This window comes from Pseudomyrmex gracilis, unplaced genomic scaffold, assembly GCF_002006095.1.
Source record: "Pseudomyrmex gracilis isolate BER0280 unplaced genomic scaffold, ASM200609v1 scaffold_34, whole genome shotgun sequence".
NCBI lineage: Eukaryota > Metazoa > Arthropoda > Insecta > Hymenoptera > Formicidae > Pseudomyrmex > Pseudomyrmex gracilis.
The window spans coordinates 375118-393816 of NW_018020618.1; the positions used below are offsets into that span (position 1 = coordinate 375118).

At 39.0% G+C, this 18699-nt stretch overlaps 1 protein-coding gene across 1 annotated transcript in view; it reads right to left on the reverse strand.

Annotated features, from left to right (window-relative positions):
- The window catches only part of LOC109852720 (bifunctional heparan sulfate N-deacetylase/N-sulfotransferase), a 111993-nt gene continuing 93294 nt past the window's right edge, over positions 1-18699 (reverse strand). Inside the window, exons 4-13 of the mRNA XM_020424150.1 lie at positions 10119-10371; positions 8539-8733; positions 3493-3836; positions 2662-2950; positions 1859-1987; positions 1579-1761; positions 1260-1480; positions 907-1185; positions 465-762; positions 1-369 (exon numbers count right to left, since the gene is read on the reverse strand). Of these exons, the coding sequence (XP_020279739.1) occupies positions 259-369; positions 465-762; positions 907-1185; positions 1260-1480; positions 1579-1761; positions 1859-1987; positions 2662-2950; positions 3493-3836; positions 8539-8733; positions 10119-10371 (2302 nt within the window). The 3' untranslated portion in view covers positions 1-258. The remainder of the gene's footprint in view (positions 370-464; positions 763-906; positions 1186-1259; positions 1481-1578; positions 1762-1858; positions 1988-2661; positions 2951-3492; positions 3837-8538; positions 8734-10118; positions 10372-18699) is intronic.

Genomic DNA, 18699 nt, shown 5'->3' on the forward strand with positions numbered 1-18699 from the left:
AAAGCTTAACAATAGTCGGCAATTATAACTGTGGCTTCACAAAGCCGCTTAGTGACTAGCTTCTGCAGGCTTTCCATTTAGAGTTTAGGCCAGTCCACTGAGATAGGCCAGCATGGTCCTTTCCTCTGAAGATGTAGAATTCAGTGGAGTTACGAATGTACAATTAATTTACAGGTCTTCCGCTAGCAAATGATGTATTTCGCTGATAGCGGAAGCGAGCAGTCGGGAAACATTTATGTTTCACGTAATCGGCGTTTGCTAGGTCATCACCGTATCTGTGAGATCTTCCTTCAGCCATTGCGGAATTGTTCTGGACCCAAGTCGTTTCAATAATTTTACTAAAGCTGTGTTGTGGGACAAGTAATATCTCTGCAAAAAATACAGCGGTTAAAATACAAATGTTATAATTTCCTTTACATGCAAAAGCCAATGTAAAAAAAATATATACAACCAGAAAACATTACCTGCAATAATTTGTAAGATCTGTCTTCCATCGGCGGATATTGACGACCTTTACTTTTGCCGAGACACTTAGTGCGATCCTCGTTCGTCACTTGACAGAAAAAACCCTTTTTCGGATCGTATCTCAAATGCGAGGAGTAATTAAAAGCGGGTGTTATCTTTAAAAATCGCTGCAACTCGTGCATTGTTTCCACAGGATTCTGTCGCAACTGCTCGCCATCGATAATGTGCAATTGTTGCGGCAAGAAATGCGACAACCACCTCTCTAAATGTTGGGCGTACTTCCCAGGATTTAGACATCTGCAGTAAAATTAGGTTAAAATTTACTATAAATATTGTTTTGTTGCTTCTTTATATCACGTATATATACACATTTTATTAAAATTGTAAACGCGTATTACAATTAAGTTTTAACACATATACAACCAATTTGTCATTAGTTACCTATTTCTGAGGTCCCGTAGGGGTTTTGGTGCGGAATCGCTCGCCGTGATTACATCGTGGAAAGAGTAATTGTTCGCAATCGGGTCTCCGTGAACTCTGGTATGCTGGTACCATGAGTAAGCACGTCTGGCTGGAGACAGCAATATAGTGATCAGCTTAGCTTTTGGCAAGAGTGCATGTACCCTTCGAGGTACCAATTCTCCATCGAAGTAAGTAGCGGATTTCTCGAAGAAATATCGGGAGCTCTCGTTTTTTGAAGCTGGGAAGAAACTCATATACCTAAAAAACAAAGCAATATGAATTGTATATTCTTTTACATTGTAACAATAGTCACAGCAATGCCGGTTATATACCAATCGAGTCCTTTGTAATAATTCTTTCCGTTAAAAAACTGTATCTCTTCGAAAGTATCAGGACTTGGCAAATTGCTGCTTATTGCTGGATGAATAGATAGGAACGTATACAGCGCAGTGGTGCCGGTTTTTTGCGGTCCAATTACTAGAAACCTCGGTAATTGGTCGCAAGTTTTATTTCGGGACCAGATCTTTTGATGTCTCTGATCATCACACGGATTCTGTAACAAAAAACATTAATTAATAACGTGAAGCTTGTAAAAGCTGTAACTTTTACATCAGATTAGTTAGAGTTTAATTATAAATGCAATTTACTTACTCCCCACACCGGATCGGCTTCCTCGGGATATAACTGAAAATAACGTTCCGCAAGCTCAAGCGGCGGCGCACTGGACAGTTTTAAATTTGTCCAACATTGAATGAATTTTATAACCGATTCGAAAGTGTACAACGCCAGTCGATCGTTTCCATAATTCGACATATGCGTCATAAAAATATTTATCTGAAAAAACAATACACACAATCACATAAGTCACTTAAATAATATTTATTTATTTATTTTTCAAATTAATACCTGATAACAGTTAATTTTTACTCACTGGATTGTATACAATCGTTTGAAAAAGTTCACCGCCCTGTATCGACTCGTCTAGCTTCTCTCTTCCGCCTGGGTACCTCTCGATAAAAATTGTGTGAGTAAAAAGACCACAAGTTTGCCTCGGTAGGACCTCGAATAAAAAAAGGAAATATTTTTATCTCTGTATGTATTTAATTATTATTTATTTCAACATGTGCTTCATTTATTTGAATTAAGTACGGTTCACACACGTTAGCGCGAACCAAACTTAATTTCGCCGCAAGCGTTTTGTCAGAAGACGATATTTTATTACAGTATTACCTTGCTGCAATAAAGTACCGCTTTTTACCGAAACTGCCGCGAGTTGAGTCGCGTAACAGCAAAATATATATCATTCCAGGAAAAACTCAGTAAAAATATAAAACAAGTTAAATAAAATACACTTTCCAATAATATACCTTTCTTTCAGTAATAAACATTTAATTTTTAGCGAAAGTTTGTAGGTACGATTTACATACACGTCATGTAAATAAAACAACACAATCCTGCGTTTCGCGTACATATCATCCATAAATAAACAAGTGCGCAATTAATTATTGATAGAAGTTTACGACCGATTACGAGTTTAATATTTATGCAAATTAGCGCGCAGTAAAATCGAGATTTTCGGAAATTGCGGTTGAAACTAATATACAATTGCGGCGCATAATCGATAAAATTAACATTTTCAATATGTTTACGCGCAAAATCGTATGTCAATATTACTTAATTCAAGACAAGCTTGATGAATATCGAGCGGTGTGACTTATATATGTGTATGTATACCATAATGTTACGATGAATGAAGCCGCGTCTCAAACGTGCCGGCCTCAAGTGCGGATACTCTTCAGTACTCGTGACCTTGATGTTCCATATCCGCTTCCATGCTTCGTAGAGGCCTTCATGGACCGGGTAAACGCCGGAGTGATGCGGACTTACGCTGTATCCGCTTCCGGTCGGTATACCATGGTCCTTTGCGAATTGCTTGTTCAGCGCCATATCCAGTTGTAGATGAGTTACATTCTGGTACAGATGTGGTTGTTGATGATTCCACATGTGGGAAAACCACGTAAATCTAAAAAAGATTGTGATGATCGCGTGATATTTCGCATCAATTTACAAAAAGACATATATAAACAAAAAGCTATATACAAAAACTAAATTTTTACAAAAAATGTTTTTAACGTGTTAGAAAATATTTATATAATCGCTCGTATTTCCGCTTCAAAGGTTGCAATTAATTGATGTAAATGAGGTTGTGTAATGTTTTGTCGTGGCGCGACTATAGCTGTAGTATTATAATAAACTGTTGCATGACGTATGATAAAAGCTCTATATCTATACACAGTGCGATAGGTGAGACTATAAATTTAGTTTATATTATGCGCACTCTCTGTACATGTAACATAATAACAAATTTGATTAATGACATGCACTAATGCACGTCACAATTATCTATATTTACGGGGATGCAAATATTTCCGAGATTAATGACGTATTAAATACATATATAATCTAGTATAGTGAATATTTCTATGCGCGCGAAACACACAACATGTAATATTTATACTGCGTTTACCGCAGTTTCAAACGACAAATATTTCTATAATGTCATACTTGTTTGAGTTCTTCAGAAGCATGTCGTCTCCCAAATTCTCCATTGCCGTTCCGTGATGAAAATATTTTCCGGAAAACCCCAAATTGAATTTGAACCCCGGTACCAGTGCTTGTATTCTCTCCTGAGTAGCCAGCAACGCCATTACGTCGTCTCTTTTCAACCTGGTGCCCTTCTCGCCAACAAATATATCGTCGATGTCCACCAAAATCATACGATTTAAGCTGAGACTCAATTGTCCGTGCGACAAATAGGACAACGAGTCTAGAAGTAGCAACTTGTGCAGCCAGAATCGCAGTCCGCCGCCGAAAAGAACTCTCTCAATTCCATCGTATCTGCCATGATCCTATTAAATAAATATATACTTTATAAACATTCTCTGAATCTCTCTCTCTCTCTCTCTCATCTAACAAAAAATTTAATTCATCAACTAATCCATCGATATAAAACGGTATGTACATAATTCGTGGATCGAAACTGTTTGCTCTGTTCTGCATGGTGAATATATCCTGCCCAACACATAATTGAACAATCCGATAATGCACCAATGTTTAATCCGTAACCCCAATTTCTCCTCCCGATATTCCCAGAACGTAGCGCCGGCTGTTTGCCTCTTAGCTATTTATTTGTAAACGCGAGAATTTCGAAAACACCCCCGTCTACGCGAAAGCACAGTCGGTAGTCTCGGCGTAATCATTGCGCGTTAACGAGCATCGTTATTTTTCTTTTAATGGACGAAGAGGAGAACACAACGCGTACGGCAGCACGACGAGTAATCGCGAACGTCCGACGTGTTAATTGCATTGTTCGACAGAAACTCCCCGGCAACTCCGCGCAAGCTTCGACTATGAACCGAGCTTGTTAGCAGTAAACAACAATAATAATCTCACGGATAATTCCATCGTGCGAGAGAGCGGACGTAGATACGCGGATCGCGCAGGTAGAGCCAGCTGATTAAATCAGGAGCCAATCAGCCGTAAGCTCATTCGATTAATGAGCGACTGCGCGGCGCGCTTCATTTGCTGCCATTTGAGCCGCCAATTTATTTCGTTTCGGAGCTCCGCTCCTCGAACAGGTCAAACACTAACGGCTCCGACGGTTGCAACGCGGAGAGAAGAGAATGATGAGCGGAAAGGGCTGTCGGGATATTTACGGACCGCTCCCGAATGTGAAATGCGCTCCCAGTGATAAAACCAGCTATGGGAATAGCGCATGACGCATGAGAGACGTCAAAGAGAGCTTTTCCAAGTTTACCCCATTATTTACGACGGACAAAATTCACCGACCAATTAAACGAAGAATTCGAATGCCGGGCGAGGTCGTTGTATTTTTTTTTTTTTTTTTTTGCCTCATCCTGCTATTGTCCTGTTATATACTGTAAAGATTCGATTCACGGCACGCCGCAAGGCACTTCTATTTAAAGGATTTTACTATTCGACCATTCACAATTCGTTGAATAGGACTATTCAAAATTCGTATTCGCCGCTTAACGAAGGTCATTAACTAATTGGAGCTCCTGCTCGACAAAAACAGTCAATCAATAGCTTTTTTTTGCCGATATATTCGTATTAAGTCTAAATTTCTGCACATAGGAATTGAAAAGGAAAATATAAATCATGTTTTATTTGTTATTGAATAGTACAATAAGACATATACGTTTTAAGATAAGATAAATAACTGTTCATTACATGAGAAAATTAGCAAAACATTTTTACGGTTATTTCATAAGTTACATTTAATCTGCTGGTCGATGGAGAGTCGCGAAACGATCAAGTGCAAAATATACATTCTGAATCGAAACATCAATATATGGTGCATTCACATTTTTTTTCGTTATATCCGCTGATATCTCGCGTGTTTGCCGTGATATTTGACGTATATGAGCGCTGTTTCTTTTATATCATTTGCAATTCGTCGCCTCTTTTGGCTGTTTGCATCTCCGCATTCTATCGTCCTATCGTCTCTTCCTCATCTTCTCATCTTCTCTTCCTCTCTCTCTCTCTCTCTCTCTCTCTCTCTCTCTCTCTCTCTCTTTCATGTTATGTCCGGAATCTTGCAGTGAATTTCTGCACAAATGTAAACGCTGGCCAGGACGGCTTTACGAATTGTTTCAGTTTACCTCCGCCAACAGCGGATCTTTTCTACTTCGCCGTTTCGCTTTTTTCCTGTCTCTGTCCTTTTCCTCCTATTGCCTCGTCCCTTTTTCTTTGCACTCCCTGTTTTTCTCTTTCTCTTTATCTCACCTTCGTATATACTTTGTGGCTACGAACCGTATCGCGGAAATTCCACATTTGTTTTCGTTTTCCGGCGCTACTGCTGGCAGTCAGGACAGAACAGGAAGAATCACCGGGATGGGAGAAACGGCAGAAAGAAAAACGTAGGAATAAGAAAGTTGCGTGCAACATTTGTGGTTTCTATTACTACAAAATTGATCGATGATAAAGTCGTACAAAGAAACATACATGTGCTTCTGTTATGCGAAAAAGATAATAAGCTTATTTAGATTTTTGTATTTGCAATCAATAAACAAATTAGAGTTTGTATAAATTCATAAACAGATATTTTGTTACACTCAATACTTTGTCATTAATATCATTACTACATTTTAAATACACTTTAAAAAGAAATGTACATTTTTAAAAATAAAAGTAATAATATAAAAGCTATATTTTTAATATTAAGTTATTTATTGATTTAATATTAAAAACGTATATCTTAGTATTAAACTTTTCTTTTTTGAATACTTCTATATATATTATATTATTCTTATAATAATTACAAGTACTTTACTAACATAAATTTATACATAACAGTGATCATTTATATTTAAATGACATTATTAATAGTTTAATGCATATGAATCTAACTTGCGGAAAATATAACGTAGGTCCCTGTGGTCAACCGGTCAAGAGCAGTGGTCAGTAAGCGGAGGATCGAGAGCGAGGTTCGAGTCCCGGTCAGTCGTCGTTGGAGAAACTCTTCTTTCGCAGCTTCTTATTGATTCTAACAATTTATGTTTGTCTTAGCTTACGGGGAGGTGTTATCACCCCCCCACAAACAAAAATTATAATGCCTAATCACATCACTAGATGTATTAGCAGATAGGACATTATATCAACTATCTGGGGTACCGCCTTCTTGATCACGGTATCTCCGCATCTTAAGTAAAATTTGATAGTAAATTATTTTTGCTTTGCCTTTATATAATGCCAAATCTACAATTTTGCTATCGAGAAAGTAGATATTGTTTCTGTGTATTTCCATCTAGTGGTGAAAATCATAAATAAAGTAATATACACGTGTTTGTATGTGTAGGTATGTAATAAAGAAGGAAATTGTGTGTATGTGTGTGTATAGAGAATTGTTTTCGTATTCATTCCGTGTGAAGTATACCTCGAGAAGGTATATAATATTCCGTAAACGGAAACAAATATAGTATTCTGGGTTTACATTTTTCGTGTCAGTTTAGTTGAAAAAGTAAAATTATATTTTGTACAAATGTATTATTTCAACCACAAAAGAATAAAATTATAATACTTTTATATAAAATAAATATATATAGAGAGAGAGAGAGTATTTTTTTTAACCGTTTGAAATACTTACAATAAAATTATAAATATTTGAGCAAGGTAATATGCTTTTTTTTAAATAGAAATCCTATTTTTGTTAACAAGATATAGTAAAAACATATATAGTTAAACACATATATATGTATATAAATAAATAAATAAATAATATATATATATAACAAACAGTAATCAATCTCAAAAGATCATTAAAAAATCTGCCATTTAGTAAATATTTAAATATCATCAAATTACTCAAAATAATACAAGAGATAATAGCTTGTAACAAAAATAATGCAATAAAATTTCGCAATTACTCAGTGCTGGAAACACAAAATCTTATTACATTGGCTAAGGATTAACGTAGAAACAAAAATTTCTCTCTTCTTATCGCGCAACATTCGAGAGTGTCTGTAGAAGACTTTTCTTTTTTGCACAAGCGCGCGCGGGATGAAATCACACTGTGCCTATTGTTCGCCCTTCTTTTGTTCTACCCCTTGCTGCGAGAATCTTACACAGCCACTCAGCTTCTTGTTTCTCGCCCCTTCTTTCCGCTCCGATCGTCTTTCTTCTTTTCTTTCCCTTCGTTATACGTAACCGCAAAGTGAAGTGGAATATCAGGGAAATTTCGCGTGTCAGGCCAATTTTTTTTTTCGGCGCCACGGTCAAGAATCACGTAAGAGTAAGAAATCGCTCTTTGAAGATGCCCGCCTTAGCGCAAAAAAAAGATAAGTGCATAAGCGACGCATCTTAAGGAGAATTCACTTTTAGAATAGCGTCGTAACGGCTTCGTTTGTACGTTCATTCGCTCTGAATTTCTTACCGACGTAAGAGAAGTCTAGAATCGCCATTCAAAATTATCGTACCCGATTTGAGCTAATACGAAATGTTGAGCATAATTCGCGAATTCCTTTTCTTTCTTGCCATTTTCACGGAAATTTAGTTTTGTGTACTTTCTCAGAGCGGGAAATTATGTCTCGAGGAAATTCCGCGTGCGTTTTTGTTATTTTCTTTCTCTCTCTTTTTTTTTTTTTAAATTATTCTCGTATCCAAGAAGATGCAAGCCGAGTGCAGCGAGCCGCACGAGTTAATAAGGTATGCCCAAAGGATGCGCTCGAAGCTTTATGTAAGTATAATGGGGATTGAGATTTAAAGCTGATGTTCCCCCCAAGATGATGTAACTTTGACTGAATAGAACATTGCGAGTTCACCACGATGTTTGTTACAGAACTATCTTATTCTTGAAATTTTGCCGAACAAACTTTTATTAACGAGAAGAATTTTCAACGCAGCCGCGTTAAATTCAACACGTGCGCGAACAAGGAAAAATGATCTAAAGGAAAATGACTTTTCTTGTTCGTCGGCAGTACGCATAGACGCGCCGAGACCAGTGCATTAATTCCGCGCGGTCGTTCGAGTTTTGTCTGTAAGGAAACACATACGTGACCGGAATGTCCAGCAAGTAGAGAGTGAACGACTCACTTGAATGACGGTGGCCAGGGGACTTTTGTTGGCCGGATAGTCGTCGAGGCTGTCTCGATGCGCCCAAGCGAGCGGCTCGTAGGTGCTGTGATTGGCCTGAAAAATAGTCCAGTCACCGCCAGGAAGTGGTCCCCAGGCCGTTTCCCCCGCTCTGGTTAATCGAAGAATGGGAGACGCCGCATTCAGCTGAGCATCCTGAGGGAAGAAAAGAGACGACCTGATTCTATGCGGCCCGGCACAAAAGTTGTGCGCCGCCCATCGTGCCGGAGTCCCTCCGCTTTTCCGTAGAGAAATCAAATTTTCAGGCGTATCACGCGCGTTTTAATGCATTGTTAAAAGAAAATTGCCGCTCAGGGCCGAGACGCCGGCACGACGGGAAAACGCGGTTATATATTCAGAATGTCACGTGCAATAATATGGTCTCTCTACAAGAGACTGAGATATAATAACGTGATTGCGATATTACGTGGAAAATAATATTATTCACGTAAGCTAAACAAATATAACAAAACGAGTAAATAAAAAACAATTCATCCGCGAGAAAATTGTTTAAAATATTTACAGAATAAATATGTTTAAACACACATTGTATTTTTTTATGCTTGGTTACGTTCTTGAATAAAAAGAAGTAGTACGCGTTTCTTTTTTTGTTTAATGTTTTTACAGTTCATATTTGATAAAAATGTGAACTTGTAAAATCAGCTAGTTAAACTCGTCAAAAAATGTAATAAAAATAAATGATACGATCGCGTTACAGAGTTTTGCGTGATACTCGAAAAGTATAATGATGTATTTTTCATACTACCCTGCTGCTCGATGAGCATGCATAACATTAATTTCGCGAACTCTCTACTCTCTTCATGAATAGCGTGATTATTACTTGCGAGACATGCCGTGCGTCCAAGGCACGATCAATGCTGCGAAGTTTGAAGAAAGTTCCAACTTCACGCTACGAACGTTACGGTAATAAGAAGATGCAGATGACTGATATCGCAAAATGAAATACATGAGCTATTAAAATGAGTTAGGAGACTGTACGGTTATATAGCGTACGGAATTAGCACGAAATGGATCCGGAACTGTATTTTCCAAGAAAAAGAAACCATACTGTCTGTCCCATTATTGCGACTAGTCCTAATGTTACGTGAGAGATAGCATTTTTTATTACTTCCTTTTACGAGAGTTTCTTCCTCGTTTCAATACCGCGATATAAACTTGATTGCAGTCATGAAAATTGCCACTCAAACTTTTTCTATGTGATCACGGCTATTTCGAGTAAATTTTAATAATACCAAGAAAAAAAACATTTCTTGTCACACGAAACAAATAAAAATATTTTTTTGTTTTAATTCTTATATATGTTTTTCATTGTTGACAAAAAACTAACGTAAGAAAACTAACGTAGAGAAATTTAATGTAAAAAGTATATTATACATAAAGAAATATGTAAAAATGTAATGTATGTTTATTAAGCAAATTCATAAGTTTTCAAATTTTGTTATTACTAAAACGTCGCTCATAAAACATTATAAGTAATATAAGTAATAAATGTTGTAGAGCGTGAACATACACAAACTTACCTTCAACCTAAGATTTGTGTGTATAAAAAGTGGAAAGCCCTTGAGCTGAGCACCAACCAGACTCTCTTCTCCGGGAGGAGCAAAACCCACGATGCCAACCGAATATTCTCTGCAATACTTGTCCAGCAGCTCGCGATTCCATTTGTCCATATGCAGGTACTTGTTTAAATTCTCGAAGATGAGCACTCCATACCGACCTTTATCAAGATTTGTTAACACAGGTAAAGACTTGCCAGTCACCTCCACTTTGTACCTAAAAACATACAGAATAGTTTTTCTTCATTTAATATACTCCGTAAAATTGTAAACTTAAAGTCATGTTTTAAGAAAATAGGTTTTTTTCTTTTTCTAAAATTATAAAAACTACGTATGTTTATAAATTTTTTTTTTAATGTGAATTTTTTTAAAATGTGAATAAAGATTTGCAGTTACAAACTTTTATATAGCGCGAATATTGTATCTGTAATATAAAATTCAAATAAAATTGTAATGTAAACGTTATAACACCGCTCGCGAGAAAGTACTTAATTTTTACGAATACGCGGTAACGTTTCGCATTCACAGTTTCCGGATGCCATTAAAACTGCAAGCGACGTATATTCTGCTAATCGGTTCCGAGTCTCTTTACTTAAGAATAGAACATAGAGGGAGAACGTAGACTTTTGCAAACTCCACTTAGGTTCGCATTATTCTTACCGAGATTATATATAAGGCAAGCGCCTTGCGCTCCGGAGTTAACGTGTTCTTTAAAACAGAATAAATTTCTCCGTCCTTCACTCTACGTCTTTCTTCCGCCGCCTCCGCGGTAGCCGATACTTTATGCGGTTTCTTTCTCCCGCGTTTTCTGCCAGCGCAAATATTTAGACGCGAGCGCTACTCGTGCGTGATACAGCCGTCAACGTGTGTTTTGACAATTTCAATCCGATGGTATATGTATCGGATGTTCAAAATGGGGAGGGAGCCGTAGTAAATAGAAGTAAAATGGAATATCAATAAAAAGAAGTCCGACGAAGACTGCCGGTTATTGTTAAACGATAAAACTGAGACACTTTATATCGAAATTCCATTTATGTAGCATTCAAAATGTTACGCGAATATAATAAAGCAATTACACTATGATACACACCCTCTCGACATCGTGATATTCAAGAGATTTATTGCGCATTCTTGTTTTTTTTTTTTTTTTTTGTATAAAAATTGCACATTCCAAAACGCCATGACAGGCGCGCGTCCTCCGGGCGTGTTTTACCCTTATCTGAATTTTTTATTTCCACCGTATCCTCTCTATCCCTATCGCAAAAAAAAAGGATCGACAGGCCATACTTCTGTCCCGCGCGCGATAAAATGATTTTATTGCGGAAATAAACCGGCGAGGCTTCTCTCGTCGATCGTACCGATGGATTTCTCTCATATCCTGTCGCGCCGTAAAGAGATGGCGTGGATATCAAATTTATTGGAGATGCACTCCGATTCGAGAGAGAGAGAGAAAGAGAGAGAGAGAGAGAGAGAGAGAGAGAGAGAGAGAGAGGGAGAAAGGGAGGAGAGAAAAAAGGTAGAAAGACATATACGCTCTCTGCCGATTGTAAGTCTGTGTTCGATTTTTTAGCAGATTTCGGAGAATGGAAAGCGTGTTTCGCTCGTAAAGTCGCGATGAAATAAATATTCAACAAACGAAGTTGGGCTATCTATTATTTGTAGCATATCGAGACTAACACCAAAATTTATTACTCTCAAGTGAATCATTCCGTTCGTTTACTTTAGCCGGTAGTAGCTCAAGCTCGTGATTATCATGTCAAATCATCGGCAACAAAGTGCGATGAATAGTGAGAAAAAAGCAAAAGAATATAAATAGTAAATATATATCATATTATACTGTATGATATATATTTACCATTTATATTCTTTTTTTAATATAATACGCAAAAGTTAATAATAAATATTTTGATTAAATCTGGAAAACTTCGGATAAAACAATATTATATATTAGCAAATAGTCCGGACAATATAAAGTTTCGATAAATGGAGAGAAACAATGCGGACGTGGTCAAACCACTATTCGCGTAACATTGCTATTAAAAAAATGGCAAACAATATCTAGAGAGTGCAACAAACAGTTGTAGAATTTTGTATGCAGACGTAGATGCAACTAAAAACTCGCTGGGTTCACGCAGATCAATATCAACCATACAGTTGCGCGCGTATTTGATGTACAGAACTGTTGATTTTAGTATCGAATCTCATTGTAAATAGTATCGGATAGTCTTGCTTCCGATGTAACAAGCGCTATGGTTGTAGTCCTTGCGGTTAATTCACCGGTTTCGCCCACAGGGAGGATAAATAACATCAGCGTGGCGTGACTACACGGCGGCAATATCGACGATAGTCGTTGAATAGAGTTAAGAACCAAGAGTAATCCGGTCAATCTAATAGTTTTATAATCAGATGACAGTTTATTGAGTTACGCGCGCCGTTTAGCCAACTTTATTTTCGCGTTAACGGATTGTGTCGATGTTTTGCACCCGCCAGACGATTCGGTGTGCGCGCGGGACGACAGAAAATTCAAGTTAACTAATGAATGTCGGATAATTTACCGACGTAATCGATTCGATAATTGGTAACCGCCCATTAACGGCGAGTTAGCCAATTTACGGGGCTAACGAACTGTCATAACGAACCACCCCCTTCCCACCCCCGATGCGGCTCTTTTGTTCTTCGGCTAACAATTGAGAGCTCGGTTGGCCGCGCGCGCACACGTCACGCGAAGAATCCGAAAGCGAAATTCAGAAGTATCGATCGACAGTCACTCTACACGCACATCCACACACACATATACGCGGTACCCCAATCGCGAAACGATGAAAGGCGCGCGTACGTGCCGGGGATGATACCGGGGATTTCGAAATTTGTACACGACGCCGACAGTTTCGTTAATTACATTTCGAAGTTCGCGTCTTTAAAAGTTCACCCCACTTCTGCGCGACAGGGAAACTTTCCTGTCCTTTTTCCGATCCCGACGGCGTAGATTGAATTAAGTTTAATTAATACCGGAGTGGAAGATAAAATTGACGCGCTCGTCACACACACACATACACACACATATACACACAGCGCCCCGATATATCGCGTCGTGCTGAATATATAATGTAGTCGAATGGCGTTATTGACCCGGAACGAGATCGGCGTTATCGGACGCTTTCGTTTTCTAAGCACGCTATATCGACTTAAAATGCGTTATATCCGATGTTCTATGTACAAGAAGTTTTTCTCTTTTATATAAAACTGTAAAAATCTTCTAATATTGAAACTGTGAGATTTTATCATTCGCGATAAGAATAAAAACTAATTGAGCGAATATTATGTTAAAATGTGCGTATAATTCACAGGAAATCGCAAAATGGATATTACTGACACAAAGTGTGTCGCGCGATCAAAATCATAACGGCATAATAGACCACAAATACGTTTCCGTTAAAGAGAATAATTTAATTAGATGAATTAAATGACAGGATCGCGGATAACCACAGCGTATGCGAATTTAGCACAGAAAGGCAATCACAGATTGTTCATGGCAATTATCTCTTTCTCTTTTTTTCCCTCTCTCTCTCTCTCTCTCTCTCTCTCTCTTTCTCTCTCTCTTTTGTCCTTCTTTTTTGTGAGTTATTACGTCAAATCAAAACGTTAAGAGACGAGACTTTTTGAGATTCACGTTCATGTACGCAACATCGAAAAGCAACGGTAGTTTCTCCCTAGGGAGAAATAATTTACCCCCGGGGCGTGTTCCAAAGAAGTCGTACTCGGCTCGTAAATTTCTTGGCCGACGCGTCGCGTGCCACCCTCCGGTCTGCTATCGTTACTCTTCTCATTCTGTGAGCCAGTCGCCGCGCACTCCCGCGAACGAAAAAACTCGCAAAAGCGACACCGGGGAGAGTTCCCGGGGAAAACAACTTCATAATTTTCAGGAAAACCTTTCCGATTTGGCATACGCGTGGGTCAACGACGCGCGAGGGAGGGCGGGTTTCAACGACCGACAGGCTCATTACTTCCGCTGCCGGGTGGCAGGATCGCCTCCTTCTCGGACTCGTTTCGCTTTATGCCACCGGGCGAAACTTTTTAAATTGCTCCTTGAATTAAATTACGGCGCATAGTTGACGCAAATTGGAGCAAAGGCGCGGACGACGTTCACAATGATAACACGACAGTTGCGCAACGCTTCACAAAGGCGCGGATCTTGAAGTAGAGCAGTAACACATAAATTTCAAGAATTCATGAAGAATGCCGGGAAAATTTTGTACACCAGACAAAAGAAGTGATAAATTCATGGGCGGCGTTATTAAAGCTGTGTATGTGAAAATATGAACAATTTGTGAAAAAATTCGAGTTCACTCTCATTCGAATGAATTCGACGCATTATTTGCGTACTACGCTAAATATAGCTTGCGAAATATGTATGCTGTAATAAATACACGTTGTTTGCTCTCTCAATGTAAAAATATATTAAAAAACGACACTTAAGAATATTACTTTGTGAAAAATTAACCGGCAAATGCCATGTGTAGGATCGTGATATACGCGGACGAAACTATTTCTTAATGTCCCCTCAACTTTCTTAATCTCGGAAGTTGCGCGCCGCAATCTGCAGTAGATCTGCAACGGGATTGCCGAGGAATCCTCCAGTTTTGCACATGTGCTTTTCACCGGATGTTACGAGACGACGACGACGACGGCGACGACAACGACGACGACGACGGTGTGCGGTGGCCGAGTGAGTGTTTTTCCTCTCAGGCGCGGGATGTTTCTCTCAAAAATAAATGTCTGAAGTTCTTCCCGCGTCTCTCTCGGCGTGCCGCCGTCGGAGTAGTTTTCGTTGAAGATTTACAAGGACGGCGACACGTTAGCATTGCAAAATATTGAATTAATCCGGCGCTCGCGGACTTCCTGAATCTTTCATTCCTCGCTGCCGGTGTTTTCGCACCTCCGGATTTAAAGCGAGAGTCGGCTTTTACCTTTCTACCCGGCTCTCGCGAAAAAGTAAAAGAAGCTGCGATTACAATAAACGAGCGGACGCGTAAGCCAGTAACTAAACAGAAAAATACAGGATACCGTGCAAAAATAAAAAAGAAAAAAAAAAGTATAATAGCACGAAAGAACCGTTCCGTTCGTTACGCGTTATAAATTGCTGTTTACCGAGACAATCCGCCAACGGAACGGAAACACCACCCGAGACATAGCAAATCATTACGTACGGCAACTGTAACCTGCCGTCATCTCACATACCCCGCGAACATAAAATACAAAGATGAAAGACGATCTCGCGCGCGCGGTAACCTCATCATGAGGCTCTTGTAAAAGACATCCGATACTTTAACATGACCCAGATCCTCAAAAGTAACGACTATATGGTTGTTTTTAGCCAGTCGTTTCTGTCAGTAGTTTCAACACAGCGCTCTACCAATATTATATTTTATAATATCGATAATTCGTAAAGCTAACTTATTGTGAGCGTTCTACAGAGCAAACGATCACCCAATATATTTCAAAAAGAAGCGTCGAATCGCGTTTTGATATATTTTTCAGATAACGATATTTTCGAACTCGTCGATCGTGCTCTCGCGTGGAAACGCTTCATCATCGTCGTCGTCGTCGTCTCTATAAAACTCGCGTATTTTCTCTTTAGAGTTTGCGGATTGCGCGACAGCGTGGTACACGACAAACGTCGCTACGCTTATTCTCGCGCGATACATCGCAGTCATTGTCGTTTTTCGTCTCGCGGGAGGACTAAAAGCAGGAAGTGGCGGAGTGAGACCGGAGTCAGGGAACAGGTTCGAATGAAAGAAGAAAACCGGTCACCCTTCGGCGCGCAGCGACGCGTTTTCGTAGACGAGGTAAGCAAACACGATTTTACCCTCGTGCACACTCCCGTGCGGCAAGGACTTGTCTTCTTCCTGGCTGGCGGTGGTCGCATCCGGCGCAAAAGCAAGGACGAGACGGCGAGAACCGAGCGCAAACGAGAAAAGTCGTCGCCCGAACGAGCGGATTTGCCGAAAGTGCATTCCGCGGAATGAAGAGGAACGGCGAGGAACGCCGGGCGTGTATAAGAAAATAAGGCGCTTGTCGAGCTGGCAAAGCGGAAGCTCAGCCCACGCGCCTCGCTCGCGCCTCCGAAGAGAAATACAAAAAGCTGTTTTCGCAGATATAACAGAGTTGTCTCAGAGACACCTCTGCCGAGACAACTTCCGTCTGGAGATCTCTTGATCCGTTTAGAGTTCTCGTGAATAAAAACAGAGAAATCGGTTGTTTTCACGTTGTAAAATAAATAATTCACACCTATTCTAACCACTTAGATTTTAAATCTGGACATTAAAAATGCAATTCCCAAATATACGATAAAACTATTTGCAGTAATCTTATTATTGGTTTACGTTCAAGTGAGCAAACACTAAAAAAACAACGTGACGAGAGTGTAACTTATGGTTTAGCCGATCTCTGTCACGAGCGCATTACGATCAGGATTATTTCTTTATCGGATCGCAAAAAGCGTACTTGCATAAAATCTAATCCACTCAAGCGCGCGTCTCTCTTGCCTTTTATCCTCGCGGAGATTACGCACGCATACAAAGACGTTTTATTAGGATGGGATTTAATTCGAAAGGATCTTTCTCTCCGCCGCAGCTGGCTCATTGTGCTCGGACCGGGACGGAAGAAGCGGCGGGATCCGCGTTCGCGTATTGTCGAGATCTCCGCAAATTCTGCGAGGTGGGTATAGTACGTATATTTATTCTTTTGTGCCGCGTGGCGCAGAATGTAAAAAGGCGAAACCGGAGCCGCGCCGCGGCGAATGAAACTGCTTCTGGCGCGCGCGCACGGAGCAGCATACTATTTCCCGACGATCTTTCTATCATGGTTCAGACAGCCGCGCTGATGATCCGTATCTGGATAAAAATCCAATTATCCCGCATAATGGGCACGTAGCTCGCGCCGATGCGAGCGGAATTAACGCGACCGTTATGGCACACACAGCGCGGAATTAACTCTTTGGCCGAACGTTGAGGCTGTCACTTTTTTTCTCAAATTTGAGAGTGAAGAGAGCACTTTTTTCCACCAACTCGATTATGGATCGCGAAAGATCCGATATCAAAAGAATATACAGCATGTGTTAAACTGTCACTTTATAAGTTGGGTTATTAGATTAAAAAGTGTGTAATATAAGACAAAAGTACTGTTGTAATAAAAAGTATTTAATATAAAATGTGATATTAGGATCGTAAAATTAATGTCTTTTACGACTTTTTTGATTGGTCATATTTTTCGACTTTTCCATTAGGTATCTAATTTATTACGTTAATTAGCGTTTTTTTATTAAGGAATAACGAGCACCACCAACGCTTTTACTGCATTTTGACAAAGCTTAAAAAGCGTGTCCTTGCTTGATAATAATCTTTAATTAGCAAAGGCACATATTTGTGATGAAATGAATAGAGAGAAAGACAGAGAAAAACAGAAAGAGAGAGATATTATGGTAAAAAAATTTTCGTTCGCCATCACAATGCCGAGATAGCCGCGATTTCCCTACAGTTGCACGACGTACATTTTATTCTTTTGTGCAACGTCAGGCTGAATCGTGAACGGGTCGCAAATAAAATCACGCGGTTGAGGTATGTCCTTTACGCATAGCATTTTTCAGTTTGAAGGTGCCCGTGTCTCGTGAATTCCACAGTACGTAAAGAACAGTTTTTACATATTTTGATATAACAGAAAAGAAATGTGAGAAAGATAGAAAAAAAAGAAATCTTTTTTTATCATATCAATGTGTATTCCTTCAACACACATTTCTTGATATATACATGATGTTTAGATTTTAAATCATATAGACGCAACAGTTATTGCAACACGTTCCGTAATCCGTTTTTGTTGTCTCTGACTGTTCTATGTTCCTCCACTTATATTTTTCTTTGCTCTTTGAAACAACATCTCAAACATGCGTCAATACGACATGCTTTAGTTTAATCGCCAACAATAACTCACCGTAGCGAGTTACGAAGTTTAACAGCTTCGATCATGGACTTTGCGGTCTTCGTGGGCGATTCAAATTGACTTCCAAGTTTCCTAATTCCGTCGCAGTTAGCTCTACCATTAATCGGCCAACGGGTTCAGAATTTTCGACTTACATTATCACTAACAATAAGATGTATCACAAGAAAACAAAAGTAGAAAAGACATTAAAACAATTATCTTAAAAACAATTTCTGTTGTCTACTTTTCCTCGTTTTTAATAATTTAATATTTTTATTTTTTGTTGAAATAATGCATCTGCAAAATACAATTTTGCTTTTTTTAAATAAACCTATACAAAAGATATTTGTAAAAACAAAATATCTTACTTATAATTTGTTGACGGAAAATTATATTTTCTCGAGGTATACTTCACGTGACGGAATACGAAAACAATTCTCTATAAACACACATACACACAATTTCCTTCTTTATTAGATTTTTTCATGTCTTAACATTTCACTTTTTCTTATGATTCAGTAGAGCATTTTATAATACTGTGTATCTCTCGAGACACATATAAGAGAAAAGA